We start from the raw sequence: 16269 nt of genomic DNA on the forward strand, positions 1-16269 counted from the left end.
ATTAAATTCCTTCAAAGTCTTCACTGCATTTTATGAGTCTGGATAAACATGGACAACAACAACAACTTTCCAGGTTAGTGGAGGCACACAACCGCCAGAAGGTAATCTAGTTTATAACTGCTATCATCACCTCATTGCTATGTAGCAGAGATGACGACACACACAGCCTTTTTATTTGCCTTGAATGTGTTCCATTTGAGGCTGCAAATTTGAGTTATTTATCCCAGAAATAGAGTAGAAAAACGGTCTTGAAATGGTCTTGTGTCGTGAACTGAAGCAGTTAAACTAAACTCGGTCTGGTATGCACAAAATCGCCTTTGAAATTCAAAGAGAGAAAATTCATGAAAAGTAAAAAGATCCCCTAATTCATTTTGAAAGCTTTGAGGTCCTGTGTAAATTTGCAATAATATAAAAGGACACTTATCCAGAAAACAAAACTGACCTATCATTGCATTAGCTCAGACAAACTCAGTCCAAAGCATAAACATATTTTTTGCCAAATTTGTGGGAGAGTCATTAGAAGGTCATGAGTTTGAGTTTGCATTCTAAGCAGTGTCTTCAGAAGACACTGGATCCTTGTTGTTTTTATTTATGCTCAGTGAAATGATGTAGAGTGTCTAGTCTCAAATTGGAACACTACTGAGAAAATCTGTTTAAGTTAATTGGTTGTTGTAGATGTCCCCCGAGTAGAATTCTCAGGTTTTCAAGGAATCACAAGCAAAACACACAAATATGCTACCAAATACCTAATAAACCAAAGGCTGCCAAAAGAATCTGTGGAGTTCCGATAGAATCTAAGTTGAATAGGTCTACAAAATATTGCAAAATAAAGTATTTGAAAATCACTGTTCGCCTGTCATATTTGATGTACCCTCCCTCAGGTGAAAGATGGGGAGATCGGACCTTTTGAAAGTGTCCAACTGGAGATCGTGTTCACACCAACCATTCCAGGGGAGGCAAAGCTGGACTTCCTCATCAAATTCTCCGACTCAACCAGTAGACCAGTAAGATTTAGCATGTTCATCATATCATAACTGTACATCATATCATAACTACCTATGTCATATGTAAGACCTACAAGATTAAAGGACCATACCAGTGACTTTGAATGATTGGACCCTTTATTGCAGTTTAGCCAGATTTTACACTGCAACAAACCATTTTGCAAATCATGAGGTGGTACTAAAGATTTCACAACATAAAATCAAAATCCATAGATTTTCCACCTTATAATGTACTGTCTCTGTGGCTAACAAAGTTGTCACCATTCATGTACCACAGAACTGAGAGTCGGCTGTGGAAAGCAAACATTTTCCATGCAAAATCTCTGTTAATGTTTCGTAAAAGTTGCACATCTTTGGACACTGGATATAGCTATTGTCACATCAAAATCACATCAAAAAATGTTTTTTTTTTTTGTTTGTTTGTTGTTGTTTTTTTATTTTCCATATCATTTGTCATTGATAGGCATGTTATTTCTAACAGATACCTATCACAGCAAGGGGTGTGGCAGTTAGTGTTCCTGTCTCTTTGGTTCAGCCCAGCATTGACCTGAAGATCTGTATGTTTGACCGCCTCTATCAAGACACCATCATAGTCCAGAGCAGGTGGGTCCAAAGCCTGTGTTTGCTGATAGCCTTGTTATATATTCACATTGGGCCTGATTCAGACATTGACTTAAAGCAAAACTGAGTTTTGGTAGTGTTGGGTTGTAGTGTTACCAGGGTGTGATATGGGTTCACATGGTGGTTAAAAATCGTCAATAGTTGATCTGTGCTCCCCTGGGCTGCTCATCCACAATAATGTATTTCTATCTCTCCATTCGCTTCCATATCAAAACAGCTCACAAAATAACACTTTGAGCACATAAACGAACACAAAGCAGCTTATGCCAATATTAAAATCAACAAGTCAAGTCCCCTTGTTTGTCTTATTACAGTTATTTGTGAAAATACTGTGTATCAGGTTGTTTTTTCTGCCACAAGATTACTCTGTGGAAGTTGGTACCTGCCGGATCTACTTTCCATTTCAAATAAGGAAAAAAACAAGAAAACAGCCATTTAATTTCTGCAAAAACACACACTGGTCTCGCTGTTTTTTAAACTGTCATAAACTGCTTTGTTCCTGTTTGTGCATTAAAATGTTATTTTTTAAGCTGTTTTGCAGCACTATGGCAGTGAATGGAGAGACACAAATACAGTATTTTAGATTACAAGCCCAGGAGAGCACAGAGCAACTAATGAGGATATTTTGCCATGTGGATTCACACAATGCCCAGGTAACTACTGTATACAAACTAACACTCTACCAAAGTTCAGTTTTGCTTTAAACACTGCACAGCAACACTTAAGTCTGTTTTCTATGTGCTCTATGTACAGTATGTGCCAATTGAAATGCTGCATTGTGCCTTTGGTCTGAAAATTTAAACAGCTTTGTAGCTTTATGGGGGTCAACAATTCCCAAATACATGATGAGACCAGACTTTCATGTTTTGTAAGTAATCAAAAGAAGTAGTGAGGCAGCTACGGATCGGACTTGATAACTGATGTATGTGAACAATGAACAAGAGACTTCCAGTTCTTAGAAAAATACAATATAGTATACTTTGCAGTATTCCCCAGCAGGGGAAAAGAGGACCATTTTGCTTTCTTTATGTAATTAAATTTCAGGGGACTTCAGGGGACCCAGGCATTCTTTGATTAATTGGATTTATGGTTATGGATGATGACAAGTTGTATTTCAGTTTTATTTATTTAATTGGGTTAATTTGGAGAGAGTATAAAGCCAAGTAGTGCTTAAGTGTAGCCAGGCATTTTATTAAATACAGTATGACTGCGAGAGCGGAGAAAAGTCACAAGTGGACTAGAGCTAAGACTTGGGTGTGATCTCAGTTTGGGGTGAATGATGCTTTGACCTGCAGTTTCAGCAGATAGTCTAGAATTCTGCCCTAAAGTAAATGACACAATGTTGGCCACCAATCAAAGGGATGACTACTTTGACTTAAATTTGTTAAATTTCACCCATAATTTTTTACCAGGAATATTTACGAGAGGAAAAAGAGACACAAATTTTTACTGCCCCCTATATCATTAACTTCATCCAAATAGGGCTAAGTTCAACAGATGTCCAGTAGAGGACCTCAGTCGTTGAGTCATGACGAATTTTAACATTATTTTGCATAGCCAACAACCAGTGTTGGGCAAGCTACTTGGAAAATGTAGTGAGCTAAGCTACCAGTTACTCTGCATTAAATGAAGCTTCACTACACTGAAGCTACCCTTCAGATAATGTAGCAAGCTAAGCTACAATACAGTGACAAAATGTAGCTTAACTACATCAAAGCTACTTTTTTTTTTTTTTTTTTTTTTTTTTTTTCAAACATGAACCAACTTCATTCCAAGTCATTGCTATCTTAGTGATCAATAAAACTGTCAAACAGAAAGTCAGGAAAAAAATATTCAGTTCATTAGTTGATGAAACTGTGCTCTCTCTGCTTTTACTGCTACAAACCATGGCAACAAAAATACACAACATGCTTCACTTAATAACAAAAAGCAGGTAGTGCATTTATACTAATGTGGGGGAAGTATGTATATATGTTAGTGTGTGTGTGTGTATGTGTGCACACCTGTGTTTGCATGTAGTTTCTACATGCGTCAAACAGAAAAGAGGCTGTCGGCTACATGTACAGGTCCGTGAGCAGCGGTGACGTCACCCACTGCTCCCGATCTATGTCAGATATCAAACTGCAGCAAAAGCTCCGTTGCGTTTAAGTTTGAGAAATGGCTGGGAAAATGTAGCTTCTGTGGACGCAACCGCGCTATTTGATCAGTAAAATAGTTTCACTACTTAAAAGCTATTTGATCTGGAAAACAGCGACGCTACGACCACGCTACTGACAAATGTAGTTAAACTAGTAACGTCGCTACTTGTAACGCCGCTACTGCCCAACACTGCCAACTACCATCCCATGTTACTCAAGGTACACTGCACCCTTGTGAACACCTAATTGTTGTTATATGATGTACAACAGATGATAGATGTACAATCAATGATAGAATCCATTATGTTACAGTACTTTCCAAACAACACTGCTGCCATGAATTGTAAATTACCATAAGAACATCGAGTGCACGTGACCAAAATGATAGGATCAGGAAAAGATAACTCTTCAATTTCATTGATATGCTTTTGATGCACAAATGGACAGAACGAGTGCAAAGTTTCTATAGAAAACCGTCATTCAGTTCCCGGGGTGAGCAGTGTAATAAAATAGTTGCTTTTTGGTAAGCTGAGTAGAAAGCAAGTGCCATTAATAACACACATATTTTGATATAAAAGTTACTTTATACATTTTAAAGAATTCAGAAAAGTTCAATCATTTCAGTACACTGGGTGGACAAAATAATAGAAACACCACATGACAAACAACTTTAACTTAGAAGTAACAAAATCACAATACAGCTGAGACTACAGAGGTGAGTCATGTTAAGTTTGATGTCATTTAGCAGTGTATGTCACTTTTAAAAAAAGGTCTGGCGATCACCACATTTATTTGTGAGCTTTAAAAGTAACATAAAGCAAATAACAAAGGTCCAAAGAGGCCAAAAGGTCTGAACTGCAGGAATATTGGTCACTAAAACAGCAAAATTATGCAATGTGGCAAGGAGACCAGTCTAGAAAATCATGATAGTGTATGAAACAACATGAAAAATTGCATGAATTATGAAAGCCTGAGTCAAGATTTTTTTCTTATGTGTTTTTACTCTTCTTAGGGCATGAACACTTTTGTGAGTCTCCATACTTCTTTAAGGATGCAGGACTGGTATTACCATGTCATGATACTAGTATTAATATGTTTTCAGCAACACGAATTGACAGTCTCTGCATAAACCTCAATGGGGGGGAGCAGCAGAGAGCATTCTAACAGCTGATATACAATTCCACCACACCATAGAAACCATTGCATTTAGGAGGAAATGACTTTTAAACAGCTGTCCACTATAGTGACCGCTATGCGCCAAAGGGTTAAGGGAATAGTTTCTAACTACCATAAAACTAGAGTCTCAAAATGAGTCATTATACCTCCCAAACCAGCAGATGTAAACCATGTTAAACTTTTATTGGAGTCCCTCAAAACTGGAAACCTTCCTTCTTTAAGAAAGGTCCAATGTCTCACACAGCTGAGGATGCAGGATGATAGGAGCACATGCTGTTTTGAAGGAAAAGCATAGATACATTCCTTGTTAGATACTGATATTCATATAATATGAAGTGTTTCCATTATATTGCACATTTGTCTGTAACAAATAACTTGAAGATGCTCTGTAATCTTCCACCCCAATGCGGGTAGGAACAGTGAAGGAAATCAACCATAGGCAGGCACGCCAAAAATATCAAAGGGCACACTTAATACATCAGTTCTGAACAGTTAAAACATTTTATTTTTATCTCAATCTGTATAACACCTGTGTAACACATAATTTGAACCAATCACACATTCCGTTTTATGTCATTATAGTGTACTACCATGTCGTAAAGTGTTGCAGTATTATTTTGGAGGGTGAAGTTAATGATAAGGTCCTTAGGTTCAGTAAGGGGGTGTAGATAAAGTTCTTGTAAGGGACCACATCTCTCAAGGTTTTAGGCTGTATTAAGGTAAAAACAAGATAGTCCATTGAGATGACTGCAGAAGTGACTGTTGCATGCCTTATTTCCATTTAATTTGTTGTCATGGTTGGAAAATGTTCTTGGAATAGTAGTCAGAAATGTGGCGTGGACTGCTGATGTAGCATGCTAGCTTATCTGCTGAATGCAATACTGACATTCCCTGACATACTTAGTCTCTGCCAAAAAAGACATTTTCACAGAAAAACGGCTCATGGAAATCCCTTAAAATTGACAGGGCCAGCTTACTTTCCAGCTAACCGTGCCTAAAACTTACTGCCTCACTATGCTTAGAGCCAAGCAGCCATATTGAAATATTCTGTCAACTGTGTGGGCGTAATAAAAAATTAAGAGACTGTACTCGCTGATAAATATACCTAACCCAAGGAATGCAGCGCGGTCAAAGGGACCAACCAGTAAGCCCAGATCCCTGGAATCCTCTTTGCTCTATAAAATGGGACTGAACAAAAGCAAATCCTTTTTGATTATGAACGTGATACATTATGATGAACACAGGGGGTTAAGAAGGCAACGGGGGCAATAATATTCACTGCCTAGCCAGTCTTTGTCACATCATGTGTGTGTGTGTGTGTGTGTGCGTGCGTGGGGTGGGGGGTGGTGGGATTTGTGACAACTGCCATCTGGTGCATCAGCACACCAGCACATGTGACAACATGACGATGACAGCATCAGTGTGAACGGCAGCTTTTAGAGAAAAAAAAATGCTTGCACCAGTAAACCATGCAATATGCCACTCTTCTTCCAAGTCAGTAATTTGAATGCAGAATACTCTGGAGGCTTTTTGGGGAACAATAAGAACACTGTTCTTCATACCATTTTTTTTTTTTTTTTTTAATTTTGTAAGGGAATAGCCCAAAGCATCAGTACAGTGTTTGACTTGTGCTCATGAGTCAATGATTTGAATGTAGTGAATATAGCTGGCACACTTTTTCGGTTGTGTTTTATTTCAGATGCTCATAGCCTGGTCTTTCAAAACCTCCTCCACTGGCACCTGCTGGGGAGTTGAGCATTCCCGGCCAAACTAATGCCAGTGCCACAACCGGCTTTTTCTTCCTTCACAAAACCTCCTGTGCACAGTATCTCCCCTGCTTATTTCTAACAGTACATCTTTGCAAAAGTGGTGTTCTTGATTTGCCTGAACACAGCTGAACTGATGAATTTGGAACTGTTCCGTCTTTCTATTTTGAGAAAGAATAGAAATAAAGGATAAAGAAAAAAGTGAACTTATCAGTAGGCATTTTTCCAGCTGGCTGTTTGGAAATTTGTTGTGTGGTATAAACCAGATAGTTCAGCATTGTGGGAATAGTTCCCTAAAACCCTTGTCCTCAGGGCCTGGTATCCCATGAGGTCTTGGGGTACATGTGGAGTAAGCAAACACAGTCACCTGGTATGTACTTTCAGGAAATAGCTGTGGCAGTGCTGCAACACTACAACATTTGGCTTTGAAAGCCATTTATCAATAGTATGACAGTTTTACCAGGTGTTGCCACTTCTGTCTCTAAACCTCAGTAACTATAATGATGGTGGTGATTACGAGTTGATATGCTTTTGTTGTTGATATGCTGCAATTCTCAGCTTTATAAGAATATTGGAGTGGTTTTAAAAGATAACTATTTTTTTGTTGCTTTTGTTTTAGTTTGTGCTAATAGTCTAAGTTTCCCCTCTTCCTTCCATTCTTCCTGCTGGTGTCTACACCGAGTCAGCATAGCTGGAGATATCAGGGCTTGTCCCTTCAAAAGTGCTGCTTTTCGTTCTTGTACAGTGAGAAAACAAAGTACGACAAACAACTTCAGAGAAGGGGAGATATGCAGGCAGTGCCACCGTGTTTTACCTTCTCCCAGTAGGCATAAAACGGCGTGGTTTGTCCAAGAAGGGGAGATAGACCTGGCAGAGATCTGCACTCTACTGAGTGCAATCTTAGTTGAGGCTGTCTTTGATAGTTGTGACAGCAGTCAAAGCCAGGTTTGACAATGTAAAGTTTGTATTTTACAAATGCCAAAAGATGCATTACAAAATGATTTGTAAACTCTGCATAGTGGTAACTGGGCAGTATCCAAGCCTTTAAAGCTCAGAAAGACTTTGGCACAAAAGACAATTTTCTCTGGGATCTTACATAATAGACCTCAGAGGTCATGGTGCCATTTGTTTGCATTTATGAGACTAAACTGGGTTTTCATAATTCCTTCGAAATAATTTGGTTGTTTATGGAAAAATTAAAGATTTTCCATATATTTTTGCAATCTAAAAACTTTTTTTTGTGTGTATTCGGAGCAAACTATAGTAATTCTAGTCCGACACCGGCCACAGAACAGCCTTCTGAGACGTGTTTAAGGTGTTACGTATAGAGTTAGCTTATTGTCAGCAAAGTCATTTTATCATTTGGAAAGTTGCAGCAGAATTCAACCGATCCAGTCCCTTTAAAAGAAAAACATGCACTTAAAACACCCAATTTAAACCACAGACTGTGACAGGGATGATTATGTGGAAACTGTATGCATCAGAAAAAAAGTGTTTGATCTGGAATTTGGGCAATGGTTGTACTCATTTGGCCTTACATTGTCCATAAAGGGGGATGAAACTCAAACACTGGCTCACAATCCACTGGTTTGTAATCTTGTTAGTGTCATGTCTTAACATTGTATTGTCTTGTCTTAACAGTGTGATTTTATTGTTGTTGTTGTGTTTTAAGAGTGTGAAACCTTGTTATTGTTGTTGTCTGAAAAGGCTGTTTTTGTGACAATGTTTTTATATTTGTTTGTATCCGTATGTGTTTATCTGTTTTGTACTATACTGTTAGATTTCTGTCTTAACACTTAGTGTCTTCTGTTCCTGCTCAGAGACTACTACTGAAAATTAGCTAGTAGCTAATTCTGGTATGGCTGAGAGCTATGCACTGTCCCTGTTAAATAAATAAATAAAATAAAATAAATAAACTCTAATCTCACTTTTTTCAGCTATTAGTCAATGTTCAGGGCAATTTATGGTGAAAGACATATACCCTTGTTGGAATCTTAGCACTGCATCACATAATTTACTGTAGTCTTCTTAGATTTTATGTTCGAATCTCGGCTATTTTACACCAGCTAGTTGTATAAAAAATACTCTCGAAATGATAGCAAAAATTCCAGATTCATTTGTCATCAAGTCACCACTTTTAACTCCAAAGGCCAGCTATCCACTTTGTCTTTCACAGTCCCCAAACAAATGACAGGATCAGCAAAATGCCCCTGCTAATTAAAATGTCTAATTATCTTAAATGATTATGCATACGGAAATATTCCTCCGAGAGTGGTTTGAAGGTTATCATCTGGCCGGAGTAAAGATAGTGATTTAATATCCCTCGAGTGTCCCTGAGAGTCCTTGCCTCAGGGAAAGAAACCATCTGGTTGACCCCACTATTCAAAGTGGGTCACTTCATTTAAGCAGGGAATTGAAAAATGAAGGGACCTCACACTTTGGATACTGTTGGACAATATGTGCACAGCTCACTCACCTTTGTATGCTTGTAGATGACAGCAGGCATAACACATAGCAAGTGCATCATGACATCTATCTATCTGTCTCTCTCTCTCTCAAGAGCACGGCCTATAGATATATATATATGTGTGTGTATGCTGCATATATGTGTATGCTGAAGTGTTCACTCCAGCATACACAAATATATATGTGTATGCTGCATATAAGTGTTAAGTGAACACTTCAGCATGCTCATACTCTAGCAGGTGCGTCAGAGAGTGCGAGCATGTGCCATGGTTGGAGGTGTTTGAGAATTCCCAAGGTGAAGACCCATTTATATCACCAGCCTCAGCTATATCTGATGCTTCTAGCCACAGGCACAGTCAACTGTTGGAACTCCTGAAATTTGGGTCACCTAAATGATGAGGACTCAGGGTACAAAACTCTGTATAAGGCAATTTCTACATGTGTCACTCAGTCACAAAGTCTCTTTTCTGTCCTAGTCAAATCCCTTAGTGTTAAGAGGTTGAGCATGAGACATCCACAGAGTCAAAAAACCTTGAATAGCCAAAATTATTTTAGCTGTTACATGAAATGAATAAACTCACCTGATTGCTACTGTTGTTTTGTCTTTGTGTGTTCAGTGCCGGGGGACAGTCTGGACTGAAAAGTGTTGGGGAACTATGCTGTTACACTGAGGAATCGAGAAACTAAAGAACATCAAAGTTTTCTTGCTAGCAAATAATAAATTATAGCAAGGCACCTGGTATGCTAGCATGATGCTAATTAAACCATACCATATGTTTTGAATGACAGCGCCAGCACGGCCTTGAGGCTGACATTTGACGTGTGCCCAGAAATGCGTAAGCACATGGAGATCCTACCAAAGACTGGGTTCATCCAGGCTCAATCAAGCTTTAATGCCCAACTCAAGTTCTTGCCCAGGTAAGGAAGGACACACACACAGAGGACACAATGATAATGAAATCAGTGGAGCATACATAATCTTATTTTACAATTTAAGCTTGTTAGGATTCCATCAATGTTTACAATAAAGGTGCCAAAATATCTCACACTAAAGGAGACTTGTCACAGCCTTGCAGTTTTCTGACATTCCAATATCTCTTTTTTCAAGGAAGGGAAAAACTGCTGTTTTTCAACAGGCCTTGAAAACTTTATTCATGCTATATTTGAGGATTCAACTAGTGTAGTTTTTTGAGGCTAGCACCAATACAGATATTTTTGGACTGAAGCTGAAGTTGATATTTTGTGCCAGTATTCAGTGTCATGGCAAAAAATTATCTAAACAATGTTTAGGAAAAGAAACATAAAGATCCACTGATTCAGTGTTCACTATGAATCCAAATTGAAACCCAGGATACCACTATTACTACAATTACTGTTGCTGCTACTACTGTTACTACTGCTTATAGTAATGATAAGGATAATGATATTAATAATAATAATAATCATTGTCTGTATGTGTGTCTGTGGCTTGATTGACTTTGCACCGGTTCTTATATCACATTTATTGAAAATGGGTGAACTATCCCTTAAGGGCCAGTTTTTACTAAAAGGCCAGTGTCAGCCCAATATATCAGTTTATTATTAGCATTCCACAAAATGTGTTTCCCCATTTGATACAGAGAGACACAAATCCACAGCCAGTCAACAATAAGTGGTTACAAAACATAGTCTCTTCAACATACCACACAAATCCCATCACAGCATGGTGAGTGAAGTGACGTGACGGCTTCCGATAATGGTTTCTAATGACTTTGAAGGACATGGTAATTCTTTCTGTGACAATGCCAGCTCTATATTTAGATGGTGAGGCAGAGTTGAACTGCAGTTTGAATGCCAGGGGGAGCGGACAGGGGACCTCCAGGGCAAATATGAGAGGCGTGTAGTACGTAAAAACTCAGCGTGGGTGCCAGTGTTCTCCTGCCCACCCTCTCTTTTTTCTCTCTAGAGTCTGTCAGCTTTGCGTATTGATAGCTGAAGAGAATTTGGCAGGTTATAATGGTAGGAGGACATTTTCTCTTCACATGACATAAGTTATTGGCACATTGGGCATCGTTCAGCAGGGGGCTGGAGGGAAAGTGGGAAAACGTCAGTAATCTGCCTTAGTGAATCAGCAGAGGTTTTACAGCAAGGATTAGAGTACAGCATTACTATCGCTGCTGCTGAGATAGTGCTGCGTTTACCACCACTAGCCAAAGCTACAGCCACCACCCCCTCCCTCCTCCCTCTAGATCACACTTTTTATCTCTATCTCTCTGTTTCATTTCTCCCTCCCTCTCTCTTTCTCTCTCTCACACATCCACATAAATTCTCTTTGTCTTGGCCTCTCACCTCCATACTGTGCTGTGCTTTTCTCTCTTTTATTATCAGCATCATTACTATTGCCTTATTATTGATGTTTTTACTAATATTATTAACAACCAATACATATATCATCCGCACAAAATGAAAACATGTATATCTATATCTACAAACGTACAACATAAATCTATGAAAGACAAAAAAAAATAGACTTTGTAATAAAATAATAAATAAATACATACATAAAGGTCATTTAAAAAAAAAGCTTCTCTCTCTCTCTCTCTCTCTCTATATATATATATATATGTATGTATGTATGTATATATGTGTGTGTGTGTGTGTGTGTGTATATATATATATATATACATATATATATATATATATAGAGAGAGAGAGAGAGAGAGAGAGAGAGAGAGAGAGAGCTTTATTTACAACAATGCTTTGGAACTTATTGTAAAAGAAAAAATGTAGCTCCTGTAATTTGGACAGGCTATTGTTCTTAGCCATATTGCATTTTCATTAATATTTCAATTGATTGCTCAGCCCAGCTGTATACCTATGCTGTCCCTTCATGCCTCTGTCCACCTGTCCACCACTGCTTACATAACCTGAGACCAGAGTCCCAGTTTCCTGCTCTCTTGGACAACACTGCTGTTCTTAAAAATGTCCTAAAAGCATCCTCCACTTTTCCTCCACATGCAATCCTGCTTGGGGGGGGTGCATAATAAATTTTACGTGAAGCATATGGTGTATTGAAAAAAAATCATGTCGTCAGCATATATTATACACTAGCACAGCAACTGGTTCTGCATTCTTTTATGTCTCATCTTGTCAGCATTAGTTATGAATTTTTGCCCTTGATTTTTTTTGTGGGTTTTCTGTTGTTGTACGCAATGTGCAGTATGTCATTTAAACTGGCAGTGCCAAGTCTTCCCAGGCAGAGCCTTGTGAGTGGGGAAGCTATGATTGGATTCCCAAATCCTCATCAGCAGCACTACGCTCACTCACTCTCTCTCATCCACACACACACACACACACACACACACACACACACGCGTGCGCGGTTCATAAATGTGACTCCTAAAATGACTCATAGCTTCTATTCTTCAGACAGGTGTTTTTTTTCTGCCTCCCCTTCTCCAGGTTTTTTGATAGAGGTTGAGGATGTTCTTGGTTCCTGTTCTGAGGGATCGCCCTCAAGCTGCCCACATCTTTCACCATCTTTCCTTTCCTCATCCCTCCTTGCCTTCCTCCACATTTCTTTGTCAGAATTCAGCCCACGTTTGCTTGGCATATCCCAAACAGTGTCCTATATGACACACAATCCCCTGATCAGTTGTCTTTCAGGGTAAATGGCCTTTTGAAGTCTCAAGGCCAACGGTTTACATTTTTGCATCTTTGCCCAGACAACACAGTGACCAGACCAATCCAGCATCATTGATCTGATGCTTGTCCAAAGTCTGTAAATTGATGGTCTGTCTACCACTTTTGCAGCAACCAGTTCTGAAGACACAGGAAAACTTAAAACTTCCCATAAAAGAAGTTTGTAAAGGGACATGCCCTAATTTACAAGCAGGACAGAATTCTTGTGGTTCCTCCATTCTTTGAAATGGCTAAACATTTGCTTAATTGTTTTGCTGTGCAAACCTGATTGAACAGGATCCTTTTGAATCATGAATGGTTTTAGGTGTAATCTCTAAAGAGTAGGGAACTGTGCCCTGACCAGGCAGTGTCAACTGAAAAAAGGGAGATTACAAGCGTGATTTACTACAGATTTACCACAGATTACGTTGAACATCCCTACCAGTACTGTGACTGTTTAGTAGAGAACTCAATTGTAAGCACACAATAAGTTTGCGCAATTGTAAGCACACAATTAGTTCGAAATTAAAAACAACCTTTTTAAGATTTTTTTTTAGGTGTTTTTTTCTTTGTTGGTCATTTGTGATATGTTTTACCCATCTATTTCCATATGATAACAAATCTCTAAGCCTTTTAATCCGTTTTGTAATCCTTTTCATAATCACTGTTTTTAATGTGCAAGTGAAAACCAAGTGGTCCATATTGAGGAAGAATATTTAAAAATGCCGTTCAGCCTTTTAGCAGGTAAAAAGAGGGAAAAGAGGGGACATGAAGGGAATGAACATTCTGACATGTTCTACTAAATGTGTTTTTTTCCAGAATATTCCCCTCTCTCTTCAAGTGCTGAGTCTTCCTCTGTTAGGATTATAGGTGGTCGTGAATTGACTGCTTCTTAGAATTTTGAGGTTTTTAAGAAATGTTAGGCAAATTTTTCAAAAGGGATTTTTCTCCCTCTAAGCAGAAGTAGATGAAGTTCTGCCCAGGTTTCCCAGCAGTTACAGGTCTTCCAAGGTCAGATATATTATATGCTAATTCTTTGGAGAGTGCATAGTAGCGCTGTAGGCATACTACAACATTCAGACAACTACTTTCAGTTTTACCATTAAAGACTATGGACAAGAATCTGGCTACAGACATAAGGAATGCAAAAGGCAATCGTTGCAGGATGGCGACAAATTTGAAACCTCATCCATCCACAAAATTCTCCAGCATATGGGCCTGGCGATGTCCCACCAGGCTTTTCCACTCTGCCCTGCCAAGCTAATTCAAGAGTGACTCTCCAGCAGCGATTCTATTAGCAGGCAAAACAAGAGAGCTTCCTTAAATACACCCCTGCGCTCATTGGTCAACCTATTCCACAGCATTACAGGAAAAAATATCCCCTCCCCTCCTCATTTCTCCACTCTGTAAATGCAGAGATTGAATTTCAATATGATGTGACCTTTATACACCGATGTTTAATCATAAATAGCACTGCAGCAGAAAAGCTGACTGACAGCACTTGCGTGCAGTGATGGAGGGCTTAGAAATATGAATTAAACCTGTCCTCAAATCTGAGTCTGACACATTTGTTGAGAGCAAGCCTTGGTTCTAGCTCTTTGAAAAACACTCTGGCATCTGGAAAACCCTCTTTAAGTGCCTTAAAACCACTGACATTCACAGAATTAGCTCTCATGGCTTCAACTGGCATTAACAGTGTAAAGAGAGAGACAGGGAAGACAGTTGATGCGAGAGAAACAGCAGAAGGGAAATCAAGCAATGAAAAGGAAAGGCAAACTGAAGGAGGGATGTAGGTAGGGAGGAAAAAAGAAAACAAGAATAGCAGGATGAATCTCTGCTCAGTTTACACTGCAAAACTGACATTTGACCGTTGTTTACATGCTAATCAGTTCTTAGTTTGTGTAGAAATATATATGTATGTTCTCACGAGAGCAGCTCTCCACACCAGGGATATTGATGGCTTTTGTTTTACATAAGCTTGTGCATGACTACTGGGCCTCTTTGAATCATACTTACGTCTCATATCACCATGGCTACAACCTACAGTAGTGTGGAGGCGCTCTCTATATCTCTTTCTTGCCTTCTCTGGCAATCCAATCCTAAAGCCGTGGGTTAAAGTGAAATAATGGGTCTTCATGGTCTGCATCTTAATATTTCTTTGAAGTTACTTGACAATTTGACAGTTACATGTGGCTCTTGACTGTGATGTCTGATACATTGAAACAATTAACAGCCTTCAAAACCAACCTCCTGACAAGTACACAAATACCACAATTACTGGGAGTAATCAGCCTAAAGCCTACAGTGTTAACATGTTTCCAAGTAACGTGGATTCTTTGATGACCTAGTTTACATGGATTAATTTACAAATTTGTCTATTGTTTCTCACTCCACTATGGAAACAGAGAGTGGCTGTGTTTTTTTTATTCTTTGAAACCCAGGAGCCCATGGGCAGGATTCACCCTCTCAACAAAATTCACTTTAGTTGTTTTTATTTTTAATTTTTGGGTGGATGTTTTTGTAATTTTGTCTTTTTGCTCATTTTGTTGTAATTTACGGTCATTTTCTTGTAATTTCTTTTTGAATGAATAATTTCTTTGAGAGACTTTCCTCTGGTTTCAAAGAGTAAACCCCATTACTTCCAGATCTCAACTGAATTATCTTGAGGGATCAAACTGTTTTCTCGTGATCAGAATTTTGTTATCTCATCCTAATAGGTAACAAACTCACACAGAATATCACAACTAAAGTACTGATTGTAATCGTCATTTCAGCCTGTGTCATGCTTAGATTTAAATCATACTGTTGCAGTTATGTGATTGTTTTTAACCCATACTTGCTCTCTTTGTTCTTTGTTGTTTGTGAAGATGATGTCATACCCTTTTCATTTTAATTTGCATTATAGCTTACGTTCTTATGCCTACCTTTCTGGCTCCCTCATAGATGCTCTTTGTCTGAGACGTTTTTCGACAGAGAAACAGGAGTCTTGGAGGTCCCAGTGACAGTACAAGTGGCAGACCAGGTTTGTATTTTACCAAATGGTGTATAGGTACAGTAGCCCTTTTTGTATATCTTAAAATCAATGTTCTTATCCAAGCATACAGGAGCTTGTGTCCTACTTTGTCCCTACCAGAAGCAGAGCCACTGAAGGTTGTAACCTATTTTGCTGGTAACAAGCTAAAATTATCTGACACCCCCAAGGCCCAGTTACTCCATGGACGCTAATGAGCCAAGCATAAAGGTTATTCCACATTGTTTCACTGAAAATGTCTCGAGACACTCCAGAAAATGGGAAATTGGCAATCTGTGTGTTCATTTCTCATTTCACACAGCACATATTCCTGTGCTTCCTCTTAAAGCTGTGTGTTACTGCTGACATCAGAGAGATGAACATCTTGTGCGTTTTAGTTATTATGTACAATAGAACTGATCAAACAT

The 16269-nt window shown here is 38.8% G+C and overlaps 1 protein-coding gene across 1 annotated transcript in view; it reads left to right on the forward strand.

The window, feature by feature from the left end:
* Positions 1–16269, forward strand: part of cfap74 (cilia and flagella associated protein 74) — a 76838-nt gene that overhangs the window by 36548 nt on the left and 24021 nt on the right. The window contains exons 20-23 of the mRNA XM_030054841.1: positions 882–1004; positions 1486–1607; positions 9961–10089; positions 15775–15853. Coding sequence (XP_029910701.1) covers positions 882–1004; positions 1486–1607; positions 9961–10089; positions 15775–15853 — 453 coding nt within the window. The remainder of the gene's footprint in view (positions 1–881; positions 1005–1485; positions 1608–9960; positions 10090–15774; positions 15854–16269) is intronic.

This window comes from Myripristis murdjan, chromosome 7 (assembly GCF_902150065.1).
Source record: "Myripristis murdjan chromosome 7, fMyrMur1.1, whole genome shotgun sequence".
Lineage (NCBI taxonomy): Eukaryota > Metazoa > Chordata > Actinopteri > Holocentriformes > Holocentridae > Myripristis > Myripristis murdjan.